This window comes from Tachypleus tridentatus, chromosome 12 (assembly GCF_004210375.1).
Source record: "Tachypleus tridentatus isolate NWPU-2018 chromosome 12, ASM421037v1, whole genome shotgun sequence".
NCBI lineage: Eukaryota > Metazoa > Arthropoda > Merostomata > Xiphosura > Limulidae > Tachypleus > Tachypleus tridentatus.
In genome coordinates this window covers 114,015,512-114,041,156 of record NC_134836.1, presented here as the reverse complement: position 1 = coordinate 114,041,156, position 25,645 = coordinate 114,015,512, and the positions used below count along the sequence as shown (strand labels likewise).

Below are 25,645 nucleotides of genomic sequence, written 5' to 3'. Positions count from 1 at the left end.
TTTATCACAGTTATAGCTTCTAAGAGTTATAGTATATTAACTTAGCACACCAGTAATATTCTGAAAACTGTCTCTTGATGTGTCTGTTTACAAACTTTTAGCAAGGTTCTCAAAAGTTCAGCTGGCAACAATGTAAAATATATTCGAGAAAGCACAGATAGCCCTCGAGTAGCTTTGTGCGAAATTCAAAAACAAACATATTCGAGAATCTTCTACAAATTTACAAAACAGATGGGTCTTTTGCAAATACATATTTTACCTTAACCATATAAGTAACATGCATTTCTAAATATATTTTAAACTGAAACAAACATGGATGTTAATATATAATATTACATCCATTACACAATGAAGAACAATTGTAAAAGAAATAGAGGTGTTTTTTTTAAAGTGTTAAGGACACCATAGACTTTTGGGAATCTGGAACAGAAAACTGTTTCTCTGTAGTAAAAACTGATAAGATGAAAATCATTACATTTGAAATGAAATGTGGTATTTCAGAAGATGTAGTCACTGCAAGAAGCTAGAAGACATCAGACAATCCTCCTACTTGAAAGTAATTACATTTGAAATGAAATATGGTATTTCAGAAGATGTATTCACAGCAAGAAGCTTGAAGACATCAGACAATCCTCCTATCTGCAAGTCATTACATTTGAAATGAAATGTTGTGGTATTTCAGAAGATCTAGTCACTGCAAGAAGCTAGAAGACATCAGACAATCCTCCTACCTGAATTCTGTGGCTGTTGATAAAAATATATGACAGGTAATTTGGAAGCAGTTATTGTAACTTATAGACGTTTGATGAAAGTAAATGTTTCTCTTGAAGTAAAACTACAATGCTCCAAGCCATGAATATATACTCTTCAAAAAAAGAAACGCAAAAGGGATATTTTTGTTATTTTAAAGAGAAATATATGTAATAACGTTACAAGCTCAGAGTATGTGATGTTACACGTGTTAAGGCACTGATTGTCAGACCAAAATGACAACAAAAGTTGTGCACTTTGAAAACGGAGGAAAACATCGGATTTTTCGCCAAAACGCATTCGTGTCCAATAAATTTGTTTGAGAGATCTGCATGTTCTGCAAGTGCAACATGTGCAAAATCCCTATAAAAGTGACGGGTTCTCGGTTTCCATAGTTCAGTGTTAAGCCACCGACACGTAATACAGTTACGCTAAGACTGACTGAAGCACAACGCAACAACGCCATTGGTCGCTTGGAAGCAGGCGAATCTCGATCAGATGTTGCCAGAGCTGTGAATGTCCACCCAAGCACCATCACAAGGCTATGAAATCGTCACCAACAACATGGATCAACTCGTGACCGTCCACGATCTGGCAGACTTCGTGTGACCACGCCCGCACAAGATCGCTACATCCGGTTACGTCACCTTCAGGATAGAACCACCACTGCGACGTTTACTGCTCAACCATACCAGGGCTGCGTAGGATTTCCGATCAGACCGTACGCAACCGTCGACGAGATTCTTAGGCCCCTTGTGCAACCCATCATGGTGGACGTCAACGATGTTTTTCAACATGACAACGCCCGTCCTCACACAGCCCGACTTACTACTATCTTTTTGAGACACCACAACATCAACGTTCTTCCCTGGTCCTCCAGATTACCAGATTTAAACCCCATCGAACATCTTTGGGACGAGTTGGACCGACGTCTGCGACGGCGACAACCTCAACCGCAGACTCTACCTCAGCTTGCAGCAGGTTTGCAGGCTGAGTGGACAGCCATTCCACAGGATGTGATTCGTCATCTCATCGCTTCCACAGGGAGGAGATGCCAAGCAGTTATTGATGCTCATGGGGGCATACTTGTTATTGACGATGAGTAACGTTAAACTTCAACTAGTGAACGTGGACTTCGCCTTTGCAGACTTTGGATGTTCAGCAGTGAATGTGCAAAGTTTCTCATACAGAACTACCCGGAATAAACTTGTTAACAATATGTCTCAAATTTTGCCTTTTGCGTTTCTTTTTTTTGAAGAGTATATGTGCAATAGTTCTCTGACATGGCAAACTTCCTTGTTTCATTGGGTCTAATACACTACCGTATGGCCTAAAAGTGTTAACAATTATTTTAATAACAACTTCCAGTACAAACACAACTATTGCAACTTGGGAGATGATTGGTGGATCTTACTGGGCCCCTTCAGCCCACAAGTTTACTTTCAGCAAAAAAACAAGTGTTAGATGTATATGAGTGATGAGCATTGAGTTTGAGCCCCTACACTTCCTGAACAAGGGTACAGCACGTTTGTGCACCTGAGGATTTAATATGCCAACTAATTACTACAGTCATAATGTTTTTCTTACACATATATATCCATATATGACATGTATATTATATTGTAAATGGCAGTTTACCAAATGTACCAGTGCAAATTATGGATGCTCCAATATCGTATAGACTTTATTTGGTATTTAAGAAAAAAACATAAGCATTAATAAACAACAAAAAAAGCCAAAACATCACCAGGTTAATATAAATGACCAATAGAACGTTGCGTTAGTAAAATGACAAATATTTTCTATTAAGAATTACTAAATATACATATTATTAATAGAGAGATGCAAACACTACAATGAGGTACTTGTATAAAGCCATTTTTAATCCCTTGTAAAGATGTGTGCAGTGCCAAATAGGAAAGCACATTATGATGATAATAAGCAGCCAAACACAGATTTATAAGAAAAATTAAATGAATTATTTAAGGTGAAACCAACTACGTGTTTCAGTAAAATATTGTTAAATCTTAAAACAGATCCTTGACTTCATTTAGTGTCTTGCTGACTACTATGACTCTACGATATAAGGCTCCATGTTTAGAGAACTTAATCACACGGTAAGTCTATTTGTCATATGAAAATAGATAAAATACTATACAAATGCGTCTTTATGTTGGGGGGGGTTATAAATTAGCCAATCTGCTCAGTCAGTATTTAATGTCATTAGGACAAACTAATCTCCGTTTGTTTTTATAATATACACTATATATTTAGATAGCACCATTTTATGGTGTACTACTTCATAAACAAACAGTCTTAAAATTCCCCTAGAAGTCACCTAATCGATTAATGAAATATAAGTTATTAACGATCAGACCTCAATGATTGAAAGGAACATTAATCAAGACAAATTTGATATCTAATCACCACGATTATTAAGAAAGCACCAGTGCATAATGAAAAAGTAATCTCTACGTTTTATATAGGTTTTAACGAACTTTAAGTTGCTGTGCTGTAATCTTCGACAGACCAAATTAACTGTAAGTTTCAAGATAAAAAATTCGATCATACGCTTGGTGAAAATTACAAAAACTCAGATTACTTTGTTAAAAAAACCCAAAAATACAATTAAAATTTAAATATTTGTTTCCGTAAGGTTTATACATAATGTTTATAGGTGGTATTTGCATGAAGAATGGACAATATACAATAATTTTATTATTACAAAATAGTTGATGTGACATCCCAGTATTCGATCTGATAAAAGAAACTCAATAGTTGAAATTATTAGTGATGACCAGTATTTCTTCCTCTTAGTTACTACTTCAAATTTGGGACGACAGAGGCAGATGGAATCCAAAATATAATTTTTTTTTAATATAAAAATCACAGTAACTGCAGCTTTTTTTCACATTCCACTTATATTGTTCGTTTCAGATTTTAACATCAAAGACGTGTTAAAATACCATTTTAGATATGTCTTTTGTCCTCTCTTAACACGCCTTTCCCTGGAGAGGTTCTCTGAAACGTTATTGTTATGAAGACCAAGTTAGCTGTTATAAATTGAACGTTATAATAGCAAAATCAATCAATAAAAAATCATTCAAATTTACTGTTTAAATTCATCTCTTTATCATAAATTCAAGACACGAGTGATAATCTAAGAGGAAGATTTGATAATTACATGTCTAATGGGTTTGTTTTTGTATATTTTTAGATTTTGCGCAAAGCTACACGAGGGCTATCTGTGCTAACCATCCCTAATTCAGTGGTGTAAGACAAGAGGGAAACCAACTAGTCGTCACTATCCACCACCAACTCTTGGGCTACTTTTTTACCAACAAAGAGTGGGATTAACCGTCACATTATAACGCCTCCACGGTTGATAGGGCGAGCATGTTTGGTGTCACGGGGATTCGAACCCGCAACCCTCAGATTACGACTCGAGCCCTCTAACCACCTAGCCATGTCGGGCCGGATACAAGTAGAATCCTGATAAACAGTAATACTGCGAAACGTTTGGCAACGAAAAGAGCCCCAATCCACTTTTTGAACTAAAGGGAACTATACAAAATGAGAATGTGCGTTAGAAACTTATGATAAAGAAAAAAGTGTACCTCTATGACTACCCAAGTATGATGTCCAATACTAAAACCTAGGAAAATCATGTATGAAAATGTAACCATATTTACTAGGATAATACATGCGTTCTGTTATACAACAGCAATTACGCTGGAAGACTTGTTTGTTTGTTTGTTTTGGAATTTCGCACAAAGCTACTCGAGGGCTATCTGTGCTAGCCGTCCCTAATTTAGCAGTGTAAGACTAGAGGGAAGGCAGCTAGTCATCACCACCCACCGCCAACTTTTGGGCTACTCTTTTACCAACGAAAAGTGGGATTGACCGTCACATTATAACGCCCACACGGCTGGGAGGGCGAGCATGTTTAGCGCGACGCGGGCGCGAACCCGCGACCCTCGGATTACGAGTCGCGCGCCTTACGCGCTTGGCCATGCCGGGCCACTGGAAGACAAAACAAAGAGCTGATGAATCGCATTCGATGTTTGAATTTATATTATTGTAAGATCATTTAAGCTTGTAATAGGTCTGGCCTGACAATCACTATGGAACAGTATATAAAGGTTTACAAAAACTGAATACAAATATGATGTCTGCCCTTTCGTTGCGTATTTATTAATTCTTTACCTGTGTAATAAGCCTCAAATAAAACTCGTACCATAGGTACCGTTTAGTACTGTGAGTTATGGTTTGTGTTTTAGTACAGTGGTTCCCAACCATTTTCTCTTCGCGAGCCACTTGAATAACAACAGTTTTCGTAGCGAACTCCTTTCAAGCAGTAATAAATATTTTAAAATATCTCTTTATAAAATAAAAGAAATATGAATCTTCGATATTATCATTAATTTGCAGTCAGTACTTAGTAAAATTGAAATGTAATTCTCAAAAGACAACAAAAAATTAAACGTTTAACTAAATAGACTTATGAGGTTGTTTGGAGAATATAATGCTTTAAAGTTCGGCTCGACAGTTTGTTTGTTTGTTTTGAATTTCGCGCAAAGCGACTTGAGAGCTATCTACGCTAGTCGTCCCTAATTTAGCAGTGTAAGACTAGAGGGAAGACAGCTAGCCATCGCCACCCACCGCCAACTCTTGGGCTACTATTTTACCAACGAATAGTGAGGTTGAACGAAACATTATAACGCTTTCACGGCTGAAAGGGCGAGCATGTTTGGTGCGATGGGGATTCGAACCCGCAACTCTCAGATTACGAGTCGAACGCCTTAACCCACATGGTCATGCCAGGCACCAGTGGCGGCGCCAAAGGGGGTTTAGGCCCACCAAAAAAAGCCAAGCCTCCTCAGCCCCCCAATATTGTTACCTACATATATTCATAAAACATGGAAAACACAATCGTCGTTGTTGCTTAACAATTAACATCAAAGAGACAGATCTGTAGAACTCAACGTCTTCATTAAGATGAAAGATAGTTAGCCTGATAGTGACCTTACTTTTCCTCAGAGTGTATTAACTTTACATGGGATAATTCGTTTCTGCTATGTAAACTATGGCCAAGCGTGTTAAGTCATACAACTCGTAATCTGAGAGTCGCGGGTTCGCATCCCCGTCGCGCCAAACATGCTCGCCATTTCAGCCGTGGGGACGTTATAACATGCGGTCGATCCCACTATTCGTTGGTAAAAGAGTAGTCTAAGAGTTGGCGGTGGGTGGTGATGACTAGCTGTCTTCCCTCTAGTTTTATACTGCTAAATTAGGGACGGCTAGCACAGATAGCCCTCGAGTAACTTTGTGCGAAATTCAAAACAAACAAACAATCTTTTGATTTGTAGCTTTACTCTTAATGGTATATTAAATGTTCAGTCTAAGCTAATCTTGATTTTCTTTATTATTATGTATTACCTTGGGTGGGATTTAGGTGAGCTTTCTGTTTTACATATACGCATATTTCCATAAACAGATTATTTCTAATTTGTAATAATGATATATTAATCAGAGTTTGAGTTTCCAATGAAAACTGTATTAAAAACGCAGTTCAAAATAGCACATCTTTCTGAAATGTACTTTGGATTTACATCATTGTAATTTACCATCTATATTTCATATTGATGGCATTTTGGGAAGCCCCTCCACAGTTTACCTCAGCCCCCTCAACGAAAATATCCTGGCGCCGCCACTGCTAAGCACGGCTCAACACAAGAAAGATGTAGTCTTGATTCTGGCTCTACATCAAGCTACTTCTTTTCTTAAATATTTCAATAAAGTGGAATACAATTAAAATATTGATAAGAAGTGTAGAAACGGGAATTTGAAATTTTCTCACGAACCTCTCAGAATTGTCTCTCAAAACTCTTGTAGTGTGAGAACCACCAGTGAGGATTTCTTTCTTTTCTTTTAGTGGAACATTCCCGAAGAAGCTGGAAAGCGAAATGTTGAATGTCCAGTTAGAGAATTGATTGATTGTTTGGAATTAAGGACAAAGTTATACAACGAGCTATCTTTGCTCTATTCACCACGGTATCAAAAGCGGTGTGAGTAGACAAACACCTTACTATTAGGAAGCTCTGTTAAAGAAAATACGCATATTTGGTATTATAAGGTAATTCATCCGTAATATAAAATTTCTTCTATACACCAACATATACTATAGAAATTAAACAAATATATATTTTAAAATTTCCGATTTTACATAAATGATAAAAATTTGTATATCTGTAGTTATTCTGTTTGAAATCAATCACCTTTAATAATGCAATATATATATCAATATATATACACACACACATATTAGCATTCTTTCGATAGTAAGCGATCAAAATTATTGAACAACCATTTTCGTATAATTTGATTTTGCACTCTAAAGCGCCCAAACGGATGTTATTACAATCAACTTCAAGTGCAAGAACACTTGAGCTAAAATATGTTTTATTTATAACTGCTAAAATATCCGTTGGGGGCTGGCCACCATATTATTAGGTTGAACTAGTAGGAGTACATCAACAGTATTGGTAAGAATAGTTTTAAGCAATTTACGGGAGGTTGAGTCATAAGGTTATCAAATGATTGTTAAATAATGTAATGGTAACAACGGTGACGTTATCAAGGAAAAAATAAAAAAGGGAAAGTTTGTGTACGTGAGTTGTATCGATTTTATTTTTAAGAGTTTGTGGGGAACTCGTAACCTTTAGGTTAGCATTCTGTGCATTGTGGATATGAGGGTTTGGTGCTCGCGTCCCTTTATTACAAAAAAATAATAATTCAGAGTTCACGTTTTTGGGCAATGGGCGTGTTATAAACCACGATCAAATCACGCTATTCGATGAAGTAAACCTATACGTTGTGAGTGCTGATGACTAACCAAGTACTGAAGTAGTTATATGTTCTTAGGTCTATCAGTTCAAAAGTAGGGACGGATATTGCAAATAGTGCTAGTGAGTTACGTATAGCTTCGCGTGACTGTCAGAATCTAACAAACTCGAGTTAGTTGTGTAAGATTGATAGTTCTATTTTATATGCCCTTGTTAGGCCTAAGTAAATTGGAGCCAGCAATGCAGTGTTACTAACCGTATTTGTATTGATATTATCCTTTACACGCCTATTTTTATTCAATTGGTTTTGATACTTTTTGTTTATGTATTTATTTGATAGTAAGAGACCATTATAGTGTGACAGCTAGAATTTTACATTGTGAAAAGAGTACCTAGTCTGATATATGGACAGGTCTTTTACATTGTTTAATAATATTAATTATCATTTATTGCAAACACAGTATTGTAGCTTAGTTTGAGAGTGTTTGCCATATAAAAGCTTAATAGTAAAGTGGCCATTATTATATTAAAAATAAGTTACTAATTTTAGAGTACTGAAACCATTACATTTGTAGGGACAAGAAATTACAGTACTGTTGTTTTAAGCCAACTCAGAGACTTCAAATCCTGTTTGAGATGTGATGATGCTTTGTTGGATGTATAGGCATAATACTATTACTAATTGTAAAATAAATATTTTTGAATCTTGCTTTAAAGTTTAAGTTTAAAGAAATATAAGACACTCTCATTATGCTTTTTGATGAAGATACCTTTGAAGTTCCATAAACTATTATATTTACCTGTCTTCACCAAAGAGCAGACTTATTATATTTTGAGACTACAAAGTATCATATCTTAACTGTAATTTAAATATATGCTGTTGCATTGTTAGACTGTAGTTGGTATTAAATTTTGTTTAAACTTATTTTTTTAAGATTAATACATTAGAGAGTAATGGAAGAAAGGACGTTATTGAAAGAACTGGATGCATGGATAGAACAACTGAACGAGTGCAATCAACTTTCAGAAAATCATGTGAAAACACTGTGTGAAAAGGTAATGTTCAACTGAAATTACAGTTGCTATTTGTATTTTTTTTTTTTAAGTATATTGTAAGAATATTTCTTAGTGTCTGAAAGGTTAGTGAATTTGTAAAATATATTCTAGTTGATAAGTATTAAATATTTCACTTAGAATATGGACATTTGAGAAAATTAACCTCCATCTTTTGTGATAAGAAGTCAAGAACATGTAATAAATATTGTGGAGAAATGGAAAGTCTTGGATATGCATTTTGAAAACTTCCATGTGTTAGGCTAAATGTTTACTGTGGTTTAAAAAAAAACTAACAGGTTGAGGACTTGATTATGTATAGGATATTTAAATGACTTTTATTTATGAGTATTTTTTATTGTAAATTTATATTACTTTTCTGGATAATATTTTCTTGTTTTTCCTTTTTAGGCAAAGGAGATACTGGCTAAAGAATCTAATGTCCAGGAAGTAAAATGTCCAGTTACTGTATGTGGAGATGTCCATGGCCAGTTTCATGACCTCATGGAGCTTTTCCGTATAGGTGGAAAATCTCCTGATACAAATTATCTCTTCATGGGAGATTATGTTGACAGAGGTTACTATTCTGTAGAAACAGTAACTCTTTTGGTAGCCTTGAAGGTAAGGTCTTGAAAGATCTTATTTGTGCATATGTATAGTAATAAAGTACTAAAACTAGTTATGAATGAATATTGTTATAAGTGTAAATTGATATGACATTACATCTTCTGTTTAATGAAATAATGTAAAAACTTCTCCTTATACTGTTGAAGTTATTTTCACAAAAAACATTAAAGGAAGAGTTATTATGGTACTTAAGTATCATATCTTTGTTATTTGGAATAGACAACATACAATATAAGACTATGTTGTAATTCCTGCTTTTGTTTTTTTAAATCTCTGAATTGACATCTTCTAGTTTTTTAAAGTACACATCATAGTGACTACATTATACATCTGTTACAATATTTAATAAAATTTTAGCTAAAATGTAAAATCAATCTTATGATCTTACTCGAATTTCAAATTAACAACCTGTGTTATTAACAAGCTTTCTTTTAATGAAGTCCCTCGCTGGTACATTGGTAAGTCTATGGATTTAAATCATGGTTTTGATTCCCCTGGGTGGACTCGGCAGATAGCCCAATGTGGCTTTGTTGTAAGAAAAACATACATGCTCCTTCAGTGAAACATGTTTACAGATAAGCTGAATATTTTACTTTGTAGCATGTGTTAATTTTGTTGTATGTTGTGGCTGCTACTTCCTGCGAAAGTATATCCCTTGTTGCAAAGGACGAAATAATAATCATGATTTTACAAATAAGTGGTAAGTTGTATGTTGTATAAAATGTATGTATATGTTTGGAGAATTAGTTTTACATCAACAAATATCCACATGAAAGTGTCTATTGAACTGTTTAAAAAGTCATTTGTAATTAAAACTTTAAACTTAACTAAATAGTTACTAAATATTTTAATAACATCAAATGTGTGAATAAATGTACATTGTGTTGTATAGTGTGAGAGGATTACAATAACACATTTATGGATGTAAAACTGTACTAGTTTCTTTACATTTGTATTTATGCTAGTCATATAGAGCAAATAAAGTAACTGTTACAGTGCTGTTATCAAAATGTTGCACTGTTTTTCAAAATTAATCTTTTCCAAAATACTTAAACATTTCACCTTTCATTGAATTTGAATATTTTGAGATGAAGTGGCAGCATGTAATTTTAACAAGTCACTAACCTTTATATGTGGTTTGTGAACTAAAATCGTACCTAGCTTGTAGATAATTTAAATATTTCTTTCTATAATTTCCTGTACTGAAATAAAAAATTAGCCCATTAAATGATACTGTATTGACTTGTAGTCCATTGGATCTTAATACACACAAAAGAAACTAATTTTAAATGGAAAAGTAACTGCCTTGTAACAACAAACATGAAACAAAACAAATTGTAATAACAATATAAAGGAGGTTAGGTTATTTTACTAATTTAGAAATTAAAGGTGTATTTTTATAAACAATTGTTTGTTCCTTTTATTATTAAATAACATTTTTATTTATGATGAATGATTATCGTTGTAGGGTAACTAACATGCCAACCACTGGCAGTTGGATGGTAAGTAGTATTTGGCTTGGAACAGTGTTGAATCTGGTACTAAAACCCTACTCTTATTTGACTTCCCTTATAAGCTATGTTCATTTGTTTTGTTGGCACTTCTTTGATTGGATCTGATTGAAGTTCTTAATGTTTGAGGAAGCCATTACATCAGTTGTTTACTTTTAAAATTATACTCTTTGTACTTGACAAAGTTTGTCCACCAGTGGTAGGTTTATGGATTTACAATGCTAATGTCTGGGGCTAGATTCTCTACAGTGAACATGGTAGGTAGTTCAATGTGGCTACCTCTGAAACAATCAAGCAAACAAATAGTTTAATATTTTATTGTTTTGTCATTGTTCTTGGCAAAATTATTCTTCCATATGAATTTGATTTTGTTTCTTCTATTGGCTTATCATAGTTAAAATGGGCTGAATACTGAACTAAGATGCTGTTCTTAACTGTTTTACAAGTTCAGTTTGTATTTATGAATTATTTTTAAGCCTAACACACCCAATATGAAAAGATTATAATACAGTAAGTATTTCAGTGTTGAAATTATGTTATTGATAAATCTAAAATTATAACAGATTTATAGTAAAAGAACTTGAGTGTTTAATTTTTTTTATAGAAAACAATTTCAAACAAAAATTGTTATTTCTCAACCATTTCTTTTAGTTAGCAATTAAATATAAACACTGTTCATGCATTTTCAGTGGGTAGGCTTTATTTTACCACAGATGAAAATTAAGATGAACTGTTAAATAAACATTTAACAGGTTTCTTTGATTGTGATTTTATATTTTGCATGGTTTCCAAGTATCATGAAGGTAATTATTTTGATAAACCAAGCTATTATCATCATACATACATTGTTTTAAACTTGTATTTTGCTTGTTTCAGCAGTGAAGATTTTACAACAAAAAATACAGGTAGAACTTAGAAATAAGGTGAAATTCTGTATTTTGCCAACTAGGTTAAACATTGTTTTTTTTCCATAAAGAAATAATTGCTCATTCCAGAATTAAGAAGGTTATCGTGATGGTTCATCAAGGTTTTCTAAATATTGAGCAAATTAATTTAAGAAAGTAATAATTGATAATATATCATTAAAATAAATAACTTAATGTTAAAAAACTTATAATTCAGAAATGTTGTGAAATAAGTAAAATTGATGAAAATGTATAATAAACCAGTTTAATCCAGTTCATGTTATTAGTTATTGTTGAGCAATTTACTTGTGTAAATAGCATCTAAACAATTTGTATGTTTGTTGTAGCAATCTGAAGAGCCTTGGTACTGGGCTAAAGGCTGTATTGTTACTGTAACTGAATAATGCAGATATGATATGGGTTACAGCTTGCTATATGAACCTTCTGTATTGTTATTAATAATTATATACATTTTTTTTTGTTTTGTTTCATGTGTAGTGTTAGGCCTGTTTTGTGCTAAGGTGTAATGTGTAACTTCTCTACTGAAATTTAAAATTAGCTTAGTAATGGTACATTTATATCAATAAAATGGATACTAAATACATTTTGCCATAAAATTAAACTAAAAGCAAGAACCCAAAAATTCTCAAGTACATGAACAGTGGTTTACAAAATTAGTTGATTGTGTAGTTAATACAAAAAAAAGAACTTAATGGAGCTGTACATACCTGCATTTTTGTCGTGTATATTTACATTAATAATTTTTTTTGATTCATGAATATTCAAAATCTACTACAAAAGTTGAAAGCATTTCTTAGTCAAGTTTTTGAGTCATTTTTTAAATAAAACAAAGGTTCTTTATATGTAAAAAATGGCTTGTTTGGGTTAAATTTTTTACATAAAATTTTCTCAACCCGAACTAGCCATTTTTACATATATTTTTTTCTCTACAAGTGGATTTTCTCAACATCAAAGGTTCTTTAAGTTTATATCATGACAGTTTAATGTATTCTAGTTTTTTTGGATAAAGTCTACAATGAAACATTTTAAATAGGACTTAGTAAAAATTATTCATATAGATGAAGCATCTCTTGTACAGATGGCATTGATGTTTGTTTTCTTATAAATGTATGACTGACAAATATGAACTTTAAATACAGAAAAATATTTTCAGGAAAAATTAAAAACAGAAAGAAATTGGAAGAAAAATTTGTCCAAACAACCTTTAAAATGTACAGAAGAAAATTACTGAAAGCATAATTCAACTTTTTACTATATTTTTTTAATTCTAAAATTGTCTGTACAACATTTCTATTTTGTAAATAAAGGTCCATCAAAATATTTGATAAAAGCTATAACCTATGCAGTTGTAGACAATATCTTCTTACGTCTTGGTAATCTGTTATCTTTTTCATTTTTCAGATAACATGTATATACTATACTGTTATTTAAATCTGTATCAGTAATTTAAATATTCATTTTTTTTCTCTCTTAAGGTAAGATACAAGGAGAGGATAACAATAATTCGAGGAAATCATGAAAGTCGACAAATTACACAAGTCTATGGGTTTTATGATGAATGTCTAAGAAAATATGGCAATGCTAATGTGTGGAAGTACTTTACAGATCTGTTTGACTATTTACCTTTAACAGCTTTAGTAGATAATCAGGTGTGTTATCAAAATGTAGTACTGTAAAGTTCTTTTGTAAGTTTAGTAGTTTGTATTCTGATTGAATAATTTATGTGAAGTGCAGATTATTTGTTATATAAAGACAAGAAGACAAAATCACTTCATAAAATTACAATATAATTGAGAAGTTAAGCTAAAACTGAAAAAACAAAAATAAGAACAAATGAAGAAGAGGATGTGAGGACACGTTTGACTTTATTAATTGAAAAAAACAAACCTTATGCATTGTTGTGGTGAATTTTCACTTGTCTAAAAATTGTATTAAAGATACTGCACACCAATTTACCTGTCTCTTATTTTTAGGCACTCAAAATGTCAGTGGATTTAATTTGTATTCATGAAAGTTTGTAGTGTAGTTACTGAAAATATGGTAGTTTATTCATACTTATAGAAGATGTTCTTAGAATTGTTTAGAAGTTTTATTAAATGTGAATACTGAAAAATATATTTTTATGCTCTAGTTTACATGAACTTTGTTTTTGATATTGTCTATAGATTTTCTGTCTGCATGGAGGATTATCCCCATCCATAGATACTTTAGACCACATCAGGGCTTTAGATCGCTTGCAGGAAGTTCCTCATGAGGTGAGGTTTGTTGTTTGTGTAGACTTGTTGATGTTACAGTACAAGATTAGAAAATGCAGAACTAATGTGTGAAAGGCTGGATGGGTGTTAATGTGAAGTACAATGTGCACATGGTACTATTACAGAAAGCACCCTCTTAATGTAAGAGAACAGAAATGTGTGAAAGGCTGGATGGGTGTTAATGTGAAGTACAATGTGCACATGGTACTATTACAGAAAACACCCTCTTAATGTAAGAGAACAGAAATGTGTAATCTTTGGAAATGCATATTTAAAAAAAAGTCATGCTGTTTTCCCATCCTTTTCAAGAGTTTTGACTCGTGATAGTAGTTCAGTGTTTGACCAGCAGTTAGTGTATTCAGTTTCATTGAGAGATTTTTGTGGCATAATGTCTTCTAACTAGTGATGCACTATTTCAGATTTACGAGTTTTGTAATTTTTTTTTTTTCCGTTTGATAAATAGAAACAACTTTTCCACTTTTACTTAATGCCAAAATCAATGTTTTTCTTCCAATTATAATTGTATTCATATGATCCACATTTTTTAACATCATTGAGGTCTACATATTCATATGAAAGTGTAAATAAAAATACTGTAATTTAAATAAATTTATTGTAAGTATTAAAAAACAACAACAGTATATCTGTGGGCAATAAGTGTTCAATAAACTTTTTGTTTATCTTTTTTTAAAGAGTATTAATTTATAAGTATTCATTATGAGATACAAGTAAAAGGTTTTCTTTAAATGTCTTAACTGTTATCGAACTGATGTAATACAAGTTTATTCATCTTTATACTATTTAGATGGTTTTACCTAAATGTAAGTTGTATTGTTTTACCTAAATGTAAGTTGTATTGTTTTACCTAAATGTAAGTTGTATTGCTGTGGTAGGAAAGGCATGAAATAAATAACTAGAAAAAGTCAAAATTACAAAATGTTTAATATTTTGAATGACGTGGTTGAATGGTAATATTCACAGTGTAAAGAATGATAGGTAACACTGAATATGGCATTTTGTGCTATTTTAGAAGTAGGTGGAATCTGAAAATAAAAACAGCTTTAAAATATATTTTTTCTTGTTCTGAGAAAAGGTGAGCTTATTTTTAAAAGGATCATAAATTAAACATGCTTTAATAACATAAGAATTTTTGCCACAGGGACCAATGTGTGATCTTCTGTGGTCAGATCCGGATGATCGTGGTGGGTGGGGAATCTCTCCTCGAGGTGCTGGTTATACTTTTGGCCAAGACATTTCTGAAACATTCAATCATACCAATGGATTAACATTAGTAGCAAGAGCTCACCAGTTAGTTATGGAGGTAGGTTTATCAAAAAAATTTTTCGTGATGACGAGAAACCCATTTGAAGTAAAAATATATCTCAGTACAGCTGACACGAGTATTAACACTTTTACTAATAAAGCAGAGAACAATGTTTCAACCTTCTTAGCTCATCTTCAAGTTAAGGAAGAAATATTTTGTTGTGTAATTGGTCTCAAATTTGTGAGGTTCATTACCAGGTGCAAAAGTACTTTAATACTTAGCTATTCTTATTCTGTGAATAAAAGAACATCGTCTACTTAAGGTATACAATTAAACTCATCTATAAGTCTTAGCATAGTAATTTTAAGGCTAGTGTAACTTTCTTAAATTTTCACCAGTATCTGAGAATTTGGAACAGATGCTAGCCAGTCTCATTTGCAGTTTCTTTTGAGTACAAAAAAACTCCTGCAAACCATGCTTGCCTCTATTATAAACAATATTTGAACTTGTTAAATGATTCTTTTACAGTCAAGTGGAAAAATTTGTGAAAATGTCGACCCTCTCAATGTATATGGAACTTTTATTAGACATTTTTAAAATCTTTAGTTTCACTGTTCTTGCTTTTGGTTGTGCAAGGTTTATACAGTGGAAGTTGTGACCCTTGTTTTCAGGCTTTACACCCTGTTTTCCTGCTATTAATTTAGTGTTTAAGACCTTTACATGTTTCTTTGTGATTTTGAGCACAATGAGAATAAAGCACACTATGAAGAATTCTATAATGTTTAAAAGGAATTTTATTGTTTAAATGACCTGACTTGTGTTTTTAAGCAACTTTTAAATAATTAGATTGCAGGACATTATTTGCCATTGTGTAACAATTTATAAAACTTGATCTGATCTCAGTGTAAAGTTGATATGATTGGCTTGTATTATTAAAGGACTTTTAAAAAAAGTGAATACATAGTTTTTAAAATGTGTGTGGGTTTTTTCCATACAAAGCAGATTGTTTAATTGTGTTTGAACAATGGTTATTACAATTCTTTTTTGAATTATGAATCATGGATCAGGATTTTTATTGGTGTTGATAGATTTTTGCTCTTGAAGAATGTTAACTCAATTTCCCTTAAAATTAACAGGCATCCATGAAGAAAAATGTATCTCAAGATGGCTGGTATGGGTATTAAAACTTTTATTAAAATAAAGTAGAGAACAACTTTTTGACCTAAGAAGGTCAAAACATTGTTCTCTACTTTATTTTAATAAACACAATGTTGAAATATGTTTTTACTTTGTGTGGGTTTCTCATCATCATGAATTCATGAAGAAAATTTATCATTCCATTAACTTTGATATCTTTGTACAAATTAAGTTGGTTATATTTATGAGGTAACACCCTTAAACAAAACAGTAAGAGTTTCCATGCGTGTAAAGTTAACATTATAAACAGTAGTGACTTGTAGCTGTTTTTTTGGTATAGGAACCAAAACAAAAAACAGTGCCTTCAAGGAGTGTTTAAAAACCTTTCATTAATCAACAAGTTTGAGTATTCACATGAAAACATTCCCTGCCATTATAATAATAATAATGTAAAGTTTGTGTGCATATCACATGGTACAGAAGTGTATTTAGATTTTCTTTGACAAACTTTTATAGTAATCTTCCACTACAATTGCTGTTAAAAGTAAAAGTTTTAAGCCTAAAAACAGTAGTCAGTGTGTATGTGTGAGATTGAGACATCATACTTAAAAACTAAAAGTGATTTACAATTCTGAAAATTAAACTGTTTCCATGGAAGTGTAAAAAATCATGCAGAGATGTTTGACTACCTTCTGAGACCACAGATATAAAATGTGAACTGTATATTTTAATAACTGCAGTAACTCATTAAATAGCAAATATACCATAACTTAACAAACTGTCTTGTTTTATTAAATACTGTGATTAAATTTGTTCATGCAGAGCCATAGGATAAACTAACAGTCAAAGTAATTAGCTTCACATCCATCATTTTATGAGTGATTTCTTTAATGTAATTGGTAGAACTTTCACTACCTCGTTTTAGAGACAGCATTTTTTTTTTATGGTGGAGATTGGTTAGGGTACCACAGTACCATGCAGAGGATATTAAAAGGGCACTTTTCAGATACTATAAGGCAAGTTATTTTTGGAAGAGTGTTGTTAGCCTCTGGTACACAAAGAGTAAAGCAGACAAATCCTCTTGTATTCTATTCACATGGTCTTAGGAACACTTTTAAAATTAAACAGTGAATTCTTGCATATTAATGCTTAATATCACATCACAATTATGTTGTACTGTAAAGGTCTTCCATTCTCTGCTCCTTTCATAATAAGGTTGAAATGTTTTTTTTCTAATGACTTATAACGTGCAAGGTGTGGAATGAGGAATCAGATGTACCTTTCAGTGATTGTTGAAAATGATTTTGTTAGTGTGACAACTCACACATTTTTGTAGGGTATAAGGGCAGAAAGGCAGGGGCTTGAACCCACTCTGCCATGCCTCTATTAATTGCAAGGGTGCTAAATGCAGATGAACACATATCGTAAATGAAATAAAGTATCTGTGATTCTTTTGTTTATTAAAAATTGTAAGTAAAACTTATCTATAAACAAGTCAATATTTGGTGAAAATTCAGTCAACATTTATGATCTATTTTACTATTTTGAATTTTTGTCTCTGGTATAATGAATTTGTACATGCAAATGTTAGAAATGTTGTATGAGAACAGACTCTGTGTTTTTGTTTGTCTCTAAACAAACTGTGTACATGTAAATTATGACAACTGGTTACTGTTTCGGTTAAATATTAGTATGCAAGTGTTTTTGTTTTATTTATAAGTGATCATTTTTTAACGTGACTCAGCATCTTGTGTTATGATTAATAAGACATAAAACAGTAATAAACAAACATGTCTAGTGGTGACATAGGATTTAATCAGCCTACATGTAATTCAGTCATCCTCTGAAAATTGTGAAGAATTACAGTTCACATGTATATTAACTTGACAGTTGCTCTAAGTAATTCAGACCCTAGGCTGGTAGTTTTAATGGAGTTTGAAGTTTGTGGTACAAAACAAAGGTTGTTATAGCACTTCATGATTAAAATTGAGCGTTTTAACACAGAATAAGTGGAAATTGCATATGAAGCTTTGCAGGTATGAAACATGAATGTTGGAAAGTTACTAGTGAAATATATTTATGTTGTTTAATTTATTTTTCAGGGCTACAATTGGTGTCATGATAGGAATGTGGTGACTGTGTTTAGTGCTCCTAATTACTGCTATCGTTGTGGAAATCAAGCTGCAATTATGGAACTTGACGATACACTCAAATATTCATTGCAAGTGTTAAATTTGATCTATTAAAAATTTATATTTGAAGGATTTGCACTTGTTCCTCATAATTCCACAGGGAAATTGATTGTTGTTTGGTTTTATGTATGTGTTTTTTGGTTGTTTTTTTAAAAAGCATCCTATGTGAAGAAATGTTCTTTTCTATCTGTTTAATATGTTGGATAATGCCAAAGAGCCCAAAAACATTTGACCAGTTTTATACTCTAGGTTGTGGACTACCTCTAGAGCTGGCTAAAGCAGAGTTGTGTACTGGTCTTTGTTAAGAAGTTAATTACCATTTTAACTTTAAATTATGTGTTAATAGTTTTCAGTTTTGAAAGAAGAAAATTAGTTTAATTTTAGGGTTAATATTGGTGACTGCACATTTATTTTTTATTATTTCAAATGGCAGGTTGATTAATGATCTGTTACTTAAAGTTTTCAGTATGCTGACATGCATTTTTCTGGTACTGGATTATATTGAATCTGTACAAAAGTTGTGTATAATTGAGAATAAGAAAAAATACAGACCATAATTACCCCTAATTGTGAGCTATCATGAGCTAGTACAATATAATACAGTACCAGTATATAGTTTTATAAAACTTACACTAAATTACTGCAAGGGGTAGTTTAAACTTATATGTACCAGTTAGCAGCTTCCAGATGTCAAGTTCATAGCTATATATCAATTTTAGTTTATGAATATTTTGTTACTATGTAACATCTACTTAGTGTAATGTGCAAAGAAGAACAAGCAAAATGCTTGAAATCTCTCCTGTAAACAACACATTGATTTATTTTTTTTCTTAAATTTATTTTTGTCCATGTGAGTGTATAGGCTTGTAGTTGCTAAGAAACTATTGTCTCTTAAATATAGTGATTGATGTCTTGTTGTTCACATGATTTTCCTTCTATGTTAGAGGTGTTTTTAGTATATCTCTGTTTTTATGATGTCGCAGTATGTGCTGTGAATAAATCATAGTAAAGCTCAGCTTTGGAAAAAGCTTGGACCACTAGCTATAAATGACTGAATAGAATATATTACAATATAAATACATCAATGTGGAGTAAGTGGATTAAGAATAAAAAAACAATTTTTTTTTATTTGCCCTGTATGGCCAGGTGGTTCAGTCACTTGACTTGTAATGTGAGGGTCGTGGATTTGAATCCCCATCACACCAAACGTGCTCACCCTTTCAGCTGTGGGGGCATTATAGTGTGATGATCAATCCCACTATTTGTTGGTTAAAGAGTAGCTCGAGAGTTGGTGGTGGGTAGTGATGACTAGCTATCTTTCCTGTAGTCTTACACTGCTAAGTTAGGGATGCAGATAGTCTTCAAGTAGCTTTGTGTGAAATTCAAAACAATGTTCTTTTATTTTAAGGATTGTCTTGAAAGTTTAGAACACTTTGGAACAAACCACAGACAGATATAGAAATTTCTTGTGTCGTTTCCTCCAACATTTATCATTTCTGAAAATGATTTTATGTTAAATTATATTTGTTTGAAAGCTACAGAAATTTTATGATAAGATACTAAGTGAGCTTAGAGTTAGTGATACAATAAGTAATGGCAACAGATTCTGATGACTAAAATACTTATTTATTGAATATTCTTGTTAATTTAATCGTATTCAAATGATGCTTAAAAATTAAGTTGCATATAATTTATTGAAAACATTATTTCCACTGAGAATACTGATTGCAAAAATCCCAAGTCTCAAACTAACAAAAATAACAATTGTGACATTTTCAAAGGAGAGGTTAAATGTTAACGTTTTGTTAATTGTCACTAGGTTTTGTGATTTGCATATTGAAATACATTACTTTCAATTACCTTGAAACTGGCAGGCTAAATAGAATGGAACTTTCTGATCGATCATGAAAAAACTAAATTTAAATTGTAAAAGAAAGGAACAATTTTCAGTGTTCTTTAAAACAGATGATACAAATACTCAATCAAATTGTATGGATTTTTTAAGCAGGAAATACAGGGTGTACCAAAAGATATGTAGGAATTTGAAACTGCAATAATCAATGACATTTAGAACTGGCTGACTCAAAACGTTTTGGTATAATTTGTGTTTATTGTGAAACTTTAGCTAAATAAAATGCGTTATAACCATTACTTATGAAAAATTATGTTTGTTAAGTCACCACAGACTGTTACACACAGGCATGCTCTAAAGATAATACCTTCTATTGCAGAAGTCAGTTTTACATATAAGGCCATTAATTTCTGTCTTATTTTACAGAAATTGTAATGTCTGTGGCTTGTCGATATGCACGCTGTCCTTAAAGTAACTTCATGAAGGGAGTCTGCTGCTGATGTATTCTGTGTTGTGGAAGCTAGTTCATGTTTGAGTTAGGAAAAACTACTGTGTTTGAGAACAAATCGCACAACACTGCCATTGTTGCTAGTGCTATGTATGATGTGGCCACATCTTGTTGCAGTTTTCATTGATGGCAAGTCCAGAAGGAGCAATATCAATGATAAGTTCTTGACAGTATGAGCTTTGATCAACAGAAATAGAGCATTCATGTTTGAAATAAAGCTGGTGGATTATTTACCATGAAATATTAAACTCTTATCACTTGGAATAAAACAATGTTTTCAATTTGAAAATCTGTGTAAAATCTCTACACTTCTTTAGGCAGAGCCAGTAGGTCCTCTTTGGTAACTTTGTACTAAGAATCGTGCATTGTGGTTAAGTATTTCCATTATGAAAATAGAAAAAGCTTGAATATTCAGAAAGTGTTAATGGAAGATCTGAATTATTATTCTAGAATTATAAAAAATATAACATTCTAAGTAATTGCAAAATATGTTGGAAATCTCTAATAACAAAAGGTTGTGTTTGTTTATCTGTGGGTCCATGTGTGGCTGCAATATTCCAAAAAGGGAAATAACCTAGAAACCTGAAATTTTGCACACACACTAAGTGGACCCTGAGGGTGGACACCTGGGTGTTATTACTCATCCACCTGCATACACAAGTGCATCGTTTTGAGAGGTGAGCAAGGAAAATCCATCAAGAAAAAAGAAATGTGATCACTATGGCACTAAGAGCAAATAATCCAGAAACCTAAAATTTTGTACTCATGGTAAGTGGACCATGAGTGTGTACACTGCAGTGTTACTCCTTCTCTTATCCATGTGCCTACATATCTTTTTGATGAAGCAAGCTTGCAAAATTCCACATAGAAAAGATGTGGCTCCTTATATTACAACATGTACTAAATCAGTGCATTTTGATAACTGCATTCCAACAGTGATTTGTTTATTTATGTTGCTTAACAACAAACATATAACCTGATATTAATATTACTCTACATACTGAAAGTATAACATGAAAAATATAATCTACAAAACTGGGAAAATATTTGCTAATTACTTAATTTAGAGCCTTTGTTGATTAAAGAGGTTTGTTGTTTTATTAAAAACACCTTAATTCAGAAACTGTTTAAGTTTAAAATCAAACTTGATATGTCACACACTGGCTTATATAGGTTAATGTGCATAGTCATCTAGAATATATTAACCTAGTAACCTAAGCAAAGCCTGGTACATTTGCAATTGTTTAATAAATTAAACTTTAATGTTGTTACAGCTCCTATCATTATTTATTGAAAATACATTTATTCAGTTAAATGTGAATGCATCTTTTAACTTTTTTTTAGATGGGTGTATGTGTGTCATTGACAACCTTGATTTTTATTATTCTCACATTAGTAATACTTCCCCAAATTACATTAATTATTGTTGAATCTTTACTGAATAGTATCAAGTTTTGGCTTTGAAAAGTCATAATTTGATTTACATTTTTTACATTTTGAAGTTTTCAATCAGTAGAGATGCAGTTTTTAAAATAATTAAAAATACCTAGTTCATCTTAGAATTTAATTTAATTTTAACTTATTGACTGCCAAGTATTTCAGCAGCTACGGCAACTTTGAACCAAGTTTAAAATACAACTAAAATGCTTCATTTTGTAACCTTTTTCATGACACCATTTTGGATCGAAAGTGAAACAGTATGTAAGTAGGTCAAATGCATGTATGGTGCTGACATCTAGCGTTGAAGTTAGGTATTATTGAGAATGAATTAAATCGTTAGTGGCACTGTGTTACCGATTGGCTTGGACGAGTTATCTCGTCTATGGCACTGAACAGGTTAGTGGTGAAAGCTCTGTTTCTCACACAGTTATTTCAACTTGATTTTGCTAATTATTTCTAAGCTGTAAGTGATATAAATGTGACAAAACTATGTAATGGTCACCTACAGCCTGGTCTTTTATAATACTGTTAGGTTAGGCTAAGTAAAATTATACTGGTCAAAATCAATTTATATTTAATAAATATAGTTGATTTACAATAAGTAATAATTTATTTACATATGATTAATGAATATTATAAACTTAATAATCAATAAATAAGGACTTGAGACATTGCTATATTGTGTTGCCATCTATCATAATTTCTAAACCTAAGTATACTTACCTGACATTTTTTCAGGCAAGAAAATTTCTGTAAATTTCTAACAACCATAGTTTAACAAAATAACATATTGAGAAATGTAAAGAATGACAGAGGAAAGTAAAACAATTCCAAGATCTGTAGTTTGTTCCTAATTATTCTAAACTTCCCATTAAATTAGGTCTTTTTCTTTGTACAAACTGTCAAATCACTTTCTTGTGAATCTGTAAATTATTTCTCATTCCACTGTATTCACATTATGTTCATGTTAGGGGTTTATAACCTATTGGCCCCCCACTAGTACAGCGGTATGTCTCCTGATTTACAACGCTAAAATCCAGGGGTTCGATTCCCCTCGGTGGGCTGAGCAGATAGCCCTTTGTGGCTTTGCTATACGAAAAACACACACACATTATAACCTATTGATTGGCATTTATATAAACTTTGTCCGTAGTTATTTTCAAACCCTATTTCATTAGTAGTTGACATTGTATGTTTCAAAATCACGAGAGTGGGAGTAAGAAACTGTTCTGATAAAATCATAGAAAGAGACGAAAAAAATTGCATGAGGAACAAACGTGTGGTAAATACATTCTCAAGGAGTACTAGTTTCTAAATAAATGTAAATTTATACTTCAGGTTTGGGAGAAATATTCTTTAAAAGATTTATAAATGTTTTATTTACAGACAAGATTTCTCAGAGGTGTAAGAATTGTAATCTTTTTTTTTTTCCATTTTACTTTCCTACAAAATAAAGTATCAATTCTGAAATATTTTTATTGAATCTTTTTGAAATATAGTTAGTTTTATTATTTTGACTTGTATTTTGAAATTTGTGCATGTGTTCACTGGTTTGGATAGGGTTAATTGAACGTCTAAAGAAGGAAAATCCAGGAATATGAAACTCATCTCGTGATTTCTTTCTGTAACTTCTTAGTTTATTTTTTAAGTCTAAACATTTCTTTTATTTTTGAAAAGTGAATTTTAATAAACGTTATTGATAATAGAAAGGAAAAACAATATTGTAAACAATCAATAACTTTATTCCTGTACATTTGTCTTTCACCACAGCCTACAGTTTGATCCTGCACCCCGTAGAGGAGAGCCTCATGTCACACGTCGGACACCAGATTATTTCCTCTAATTAATTTTTGGTATCTTGGCTCTAACCACTTCAACATCATCCTTATGACATTACGTTCTTGTTCCAGTGGGTATTCTAAGTTTTATGATTTGACGAGGAAATTTTAAGATAGTGGATTAAATTTGTGTTCTTAACTTTGTACGCTTACCTGTGGTCTTAAAATTTAACTTAGTATATGTATATTCTAGTATGCAACTTACCTGATTATTGTAGAATATTAAATACATCAGAGTATTGTGGAACTCCAATATCATACAATATTGTAAAGCATTTAATGAATCATTGAGTATATGTAGATTATCAAACCTTAGAATGTTGTAGGTGATCATACAGTATGTTAAATTGTATTGTAGAAAATCAAGTATATGATACAATATTGTGGAATGCCAAGATTGTTGTATATGATACGTTAGTTTAGGTTTATGCAGTAAAATCAGAATGTTCTGAATGTCTTTTATCATCTTTTGAAATTCTTTATTCACTTGAGACAAAAGTACAGATGAAGCTTTTACCTTATCGCTGCTTGACTCAAAATTGGCAATTGACTACAATAAGTAACAAAAATTATTAAAATAATGTTTGTTGTATACAATGAAAATGATCTTGTTTGGTTTACCATTTTTTGCTTCTAAGTTGTTATTTTTAAAAATTCTGTTAAAAGCCATTGAGACAAAGAAAAATTTACTCGATTTTTATAAATGGTCAAATTATAATTTTTTTTATCTGTTTTTATAAATATCTGTACAGTATGACCTTCATATTGTTGTTTATACCTATCTGTCTTATTGTACATAAAATCATAAAAAATTAAACATTCTTGAAGGTATTTCATGGTAAAGCTCTCCTGAAAGATTAGATAAGGTTGAAATAGTTGATTAAAACAACTTTACAACTATGTTTAAGATATTGTTGTACTTAAAAAAAAAACAACTTATATGATGCACATAATTAAACTGAAAAATATACAAGGAAAGAAAATAAACCAGAGAATGTTGTTGAACCAGAAAAAAAAGTTTCAGTTAAAAACTAAGTTGTTTCATAACATTTTTACCAGTTATTGCTCTGTAATTGTAGTTTAGAAATAAATATAAATTTCATTTCCCAAAAATATTTTTACTTTTGTACTTATGGGGAAACTGCTAAGGGGTATGTATCTGCCATGTTCTCTAATTTTGAACTACTGCACACACAAGAAAATACAGCTTGTCAGCAGTACCCTATCACCTACTACCCATGCCAACAGATTGATTGCTTCAGAAACCTACTAGCCAGTCTCTCTTAAACCAAGACTTTGAAAAATTTTGTGTTTATACATATATATTTGAAAGTCTTTTTCTTTATTTCACATATTCTCCTGTCTTATTTTGAAGGACATTAACTTTATTTTTTTTGCAAATGTTAAAGATACTTGTAAAGAAGTGTGTGTAACTGCACACACACAT

General features: G+C 31.9%; 1 protein-coding gene across 6 annotated transcripts; it reads left to right on the top strand.

Moving 5' to 3' along the window:
* Window positions 1-7,142: 7,142 nt before the first annotated feature.
* Window positions 7,143-25,311, top strand: LOC143234390 (serine/threonine-protein phosphatase 2A catalytic subunit beta isoform-like). Of its 6 annotated transcripts, none has more exons than XM_076471716.1 (8): window positions 7,143-7,295; window positions 8,531-8,651; window positions 9,060-9,274; window positions 13,193-13,361; window positions 13,878-13,967; window positions 15,127-15,288; window positions 18,471-18,589; window positions 24,131-25,311. In XM_076471716.1, the coding sequence occupies exons 2-8, from the start codon at window positions 8,550-8,552 to the stop codon at window positions 24,201-24,203; spliced, it is 930 nt and encodes a 309-aa protein (XP_076327831.1). In that variant the 5' UTR covers window positions 7,143-7,295; window positions 8,531-8,549; the 3' UTR covers window positions 24,204-25,311. The 6 variants fall into 6 exon arrangements, with proteins under 6 accessions (XP_076327831.1, XP_076327832.1, XP_076327834.1 ...); XM_076471717.1 differs by having other exon boundaries at window positions 7,275-7,417; XM_076471719.1 differs by lacking the exon at window positions 7,143-7,295 and adding an exon at window positions 7,472-7,626.
* The last annotated feature ends 334 nt before the right edge of the window (window positions 25,312-25,645 follow it).

Excerpts from the sequence above, each read along its gene's own strand:
- LOC143234390 (XM_076471716.1), top strand. The coding sequence starts at position 8,550 with ATGGAAGAAAGGACGTTATTGAAAGAACTGGATGCATGGATAGAACAA. Across the intron at positions 13,362-13,877 it reads CAGCTTTAGTAGATAATCAG|ATTTTCTGTCTGCATGGAGG; the intron begins GTGTGTTATCAA and ends TATTGTCTATAG. Across the intron at positions 18,590-24,130 it reads GATACACTCAAATATTCATT|CCTACAGTTTGATCCTGCAC; the intron begins GCAAGTGTTAAA and ends CTTTCACCACAG.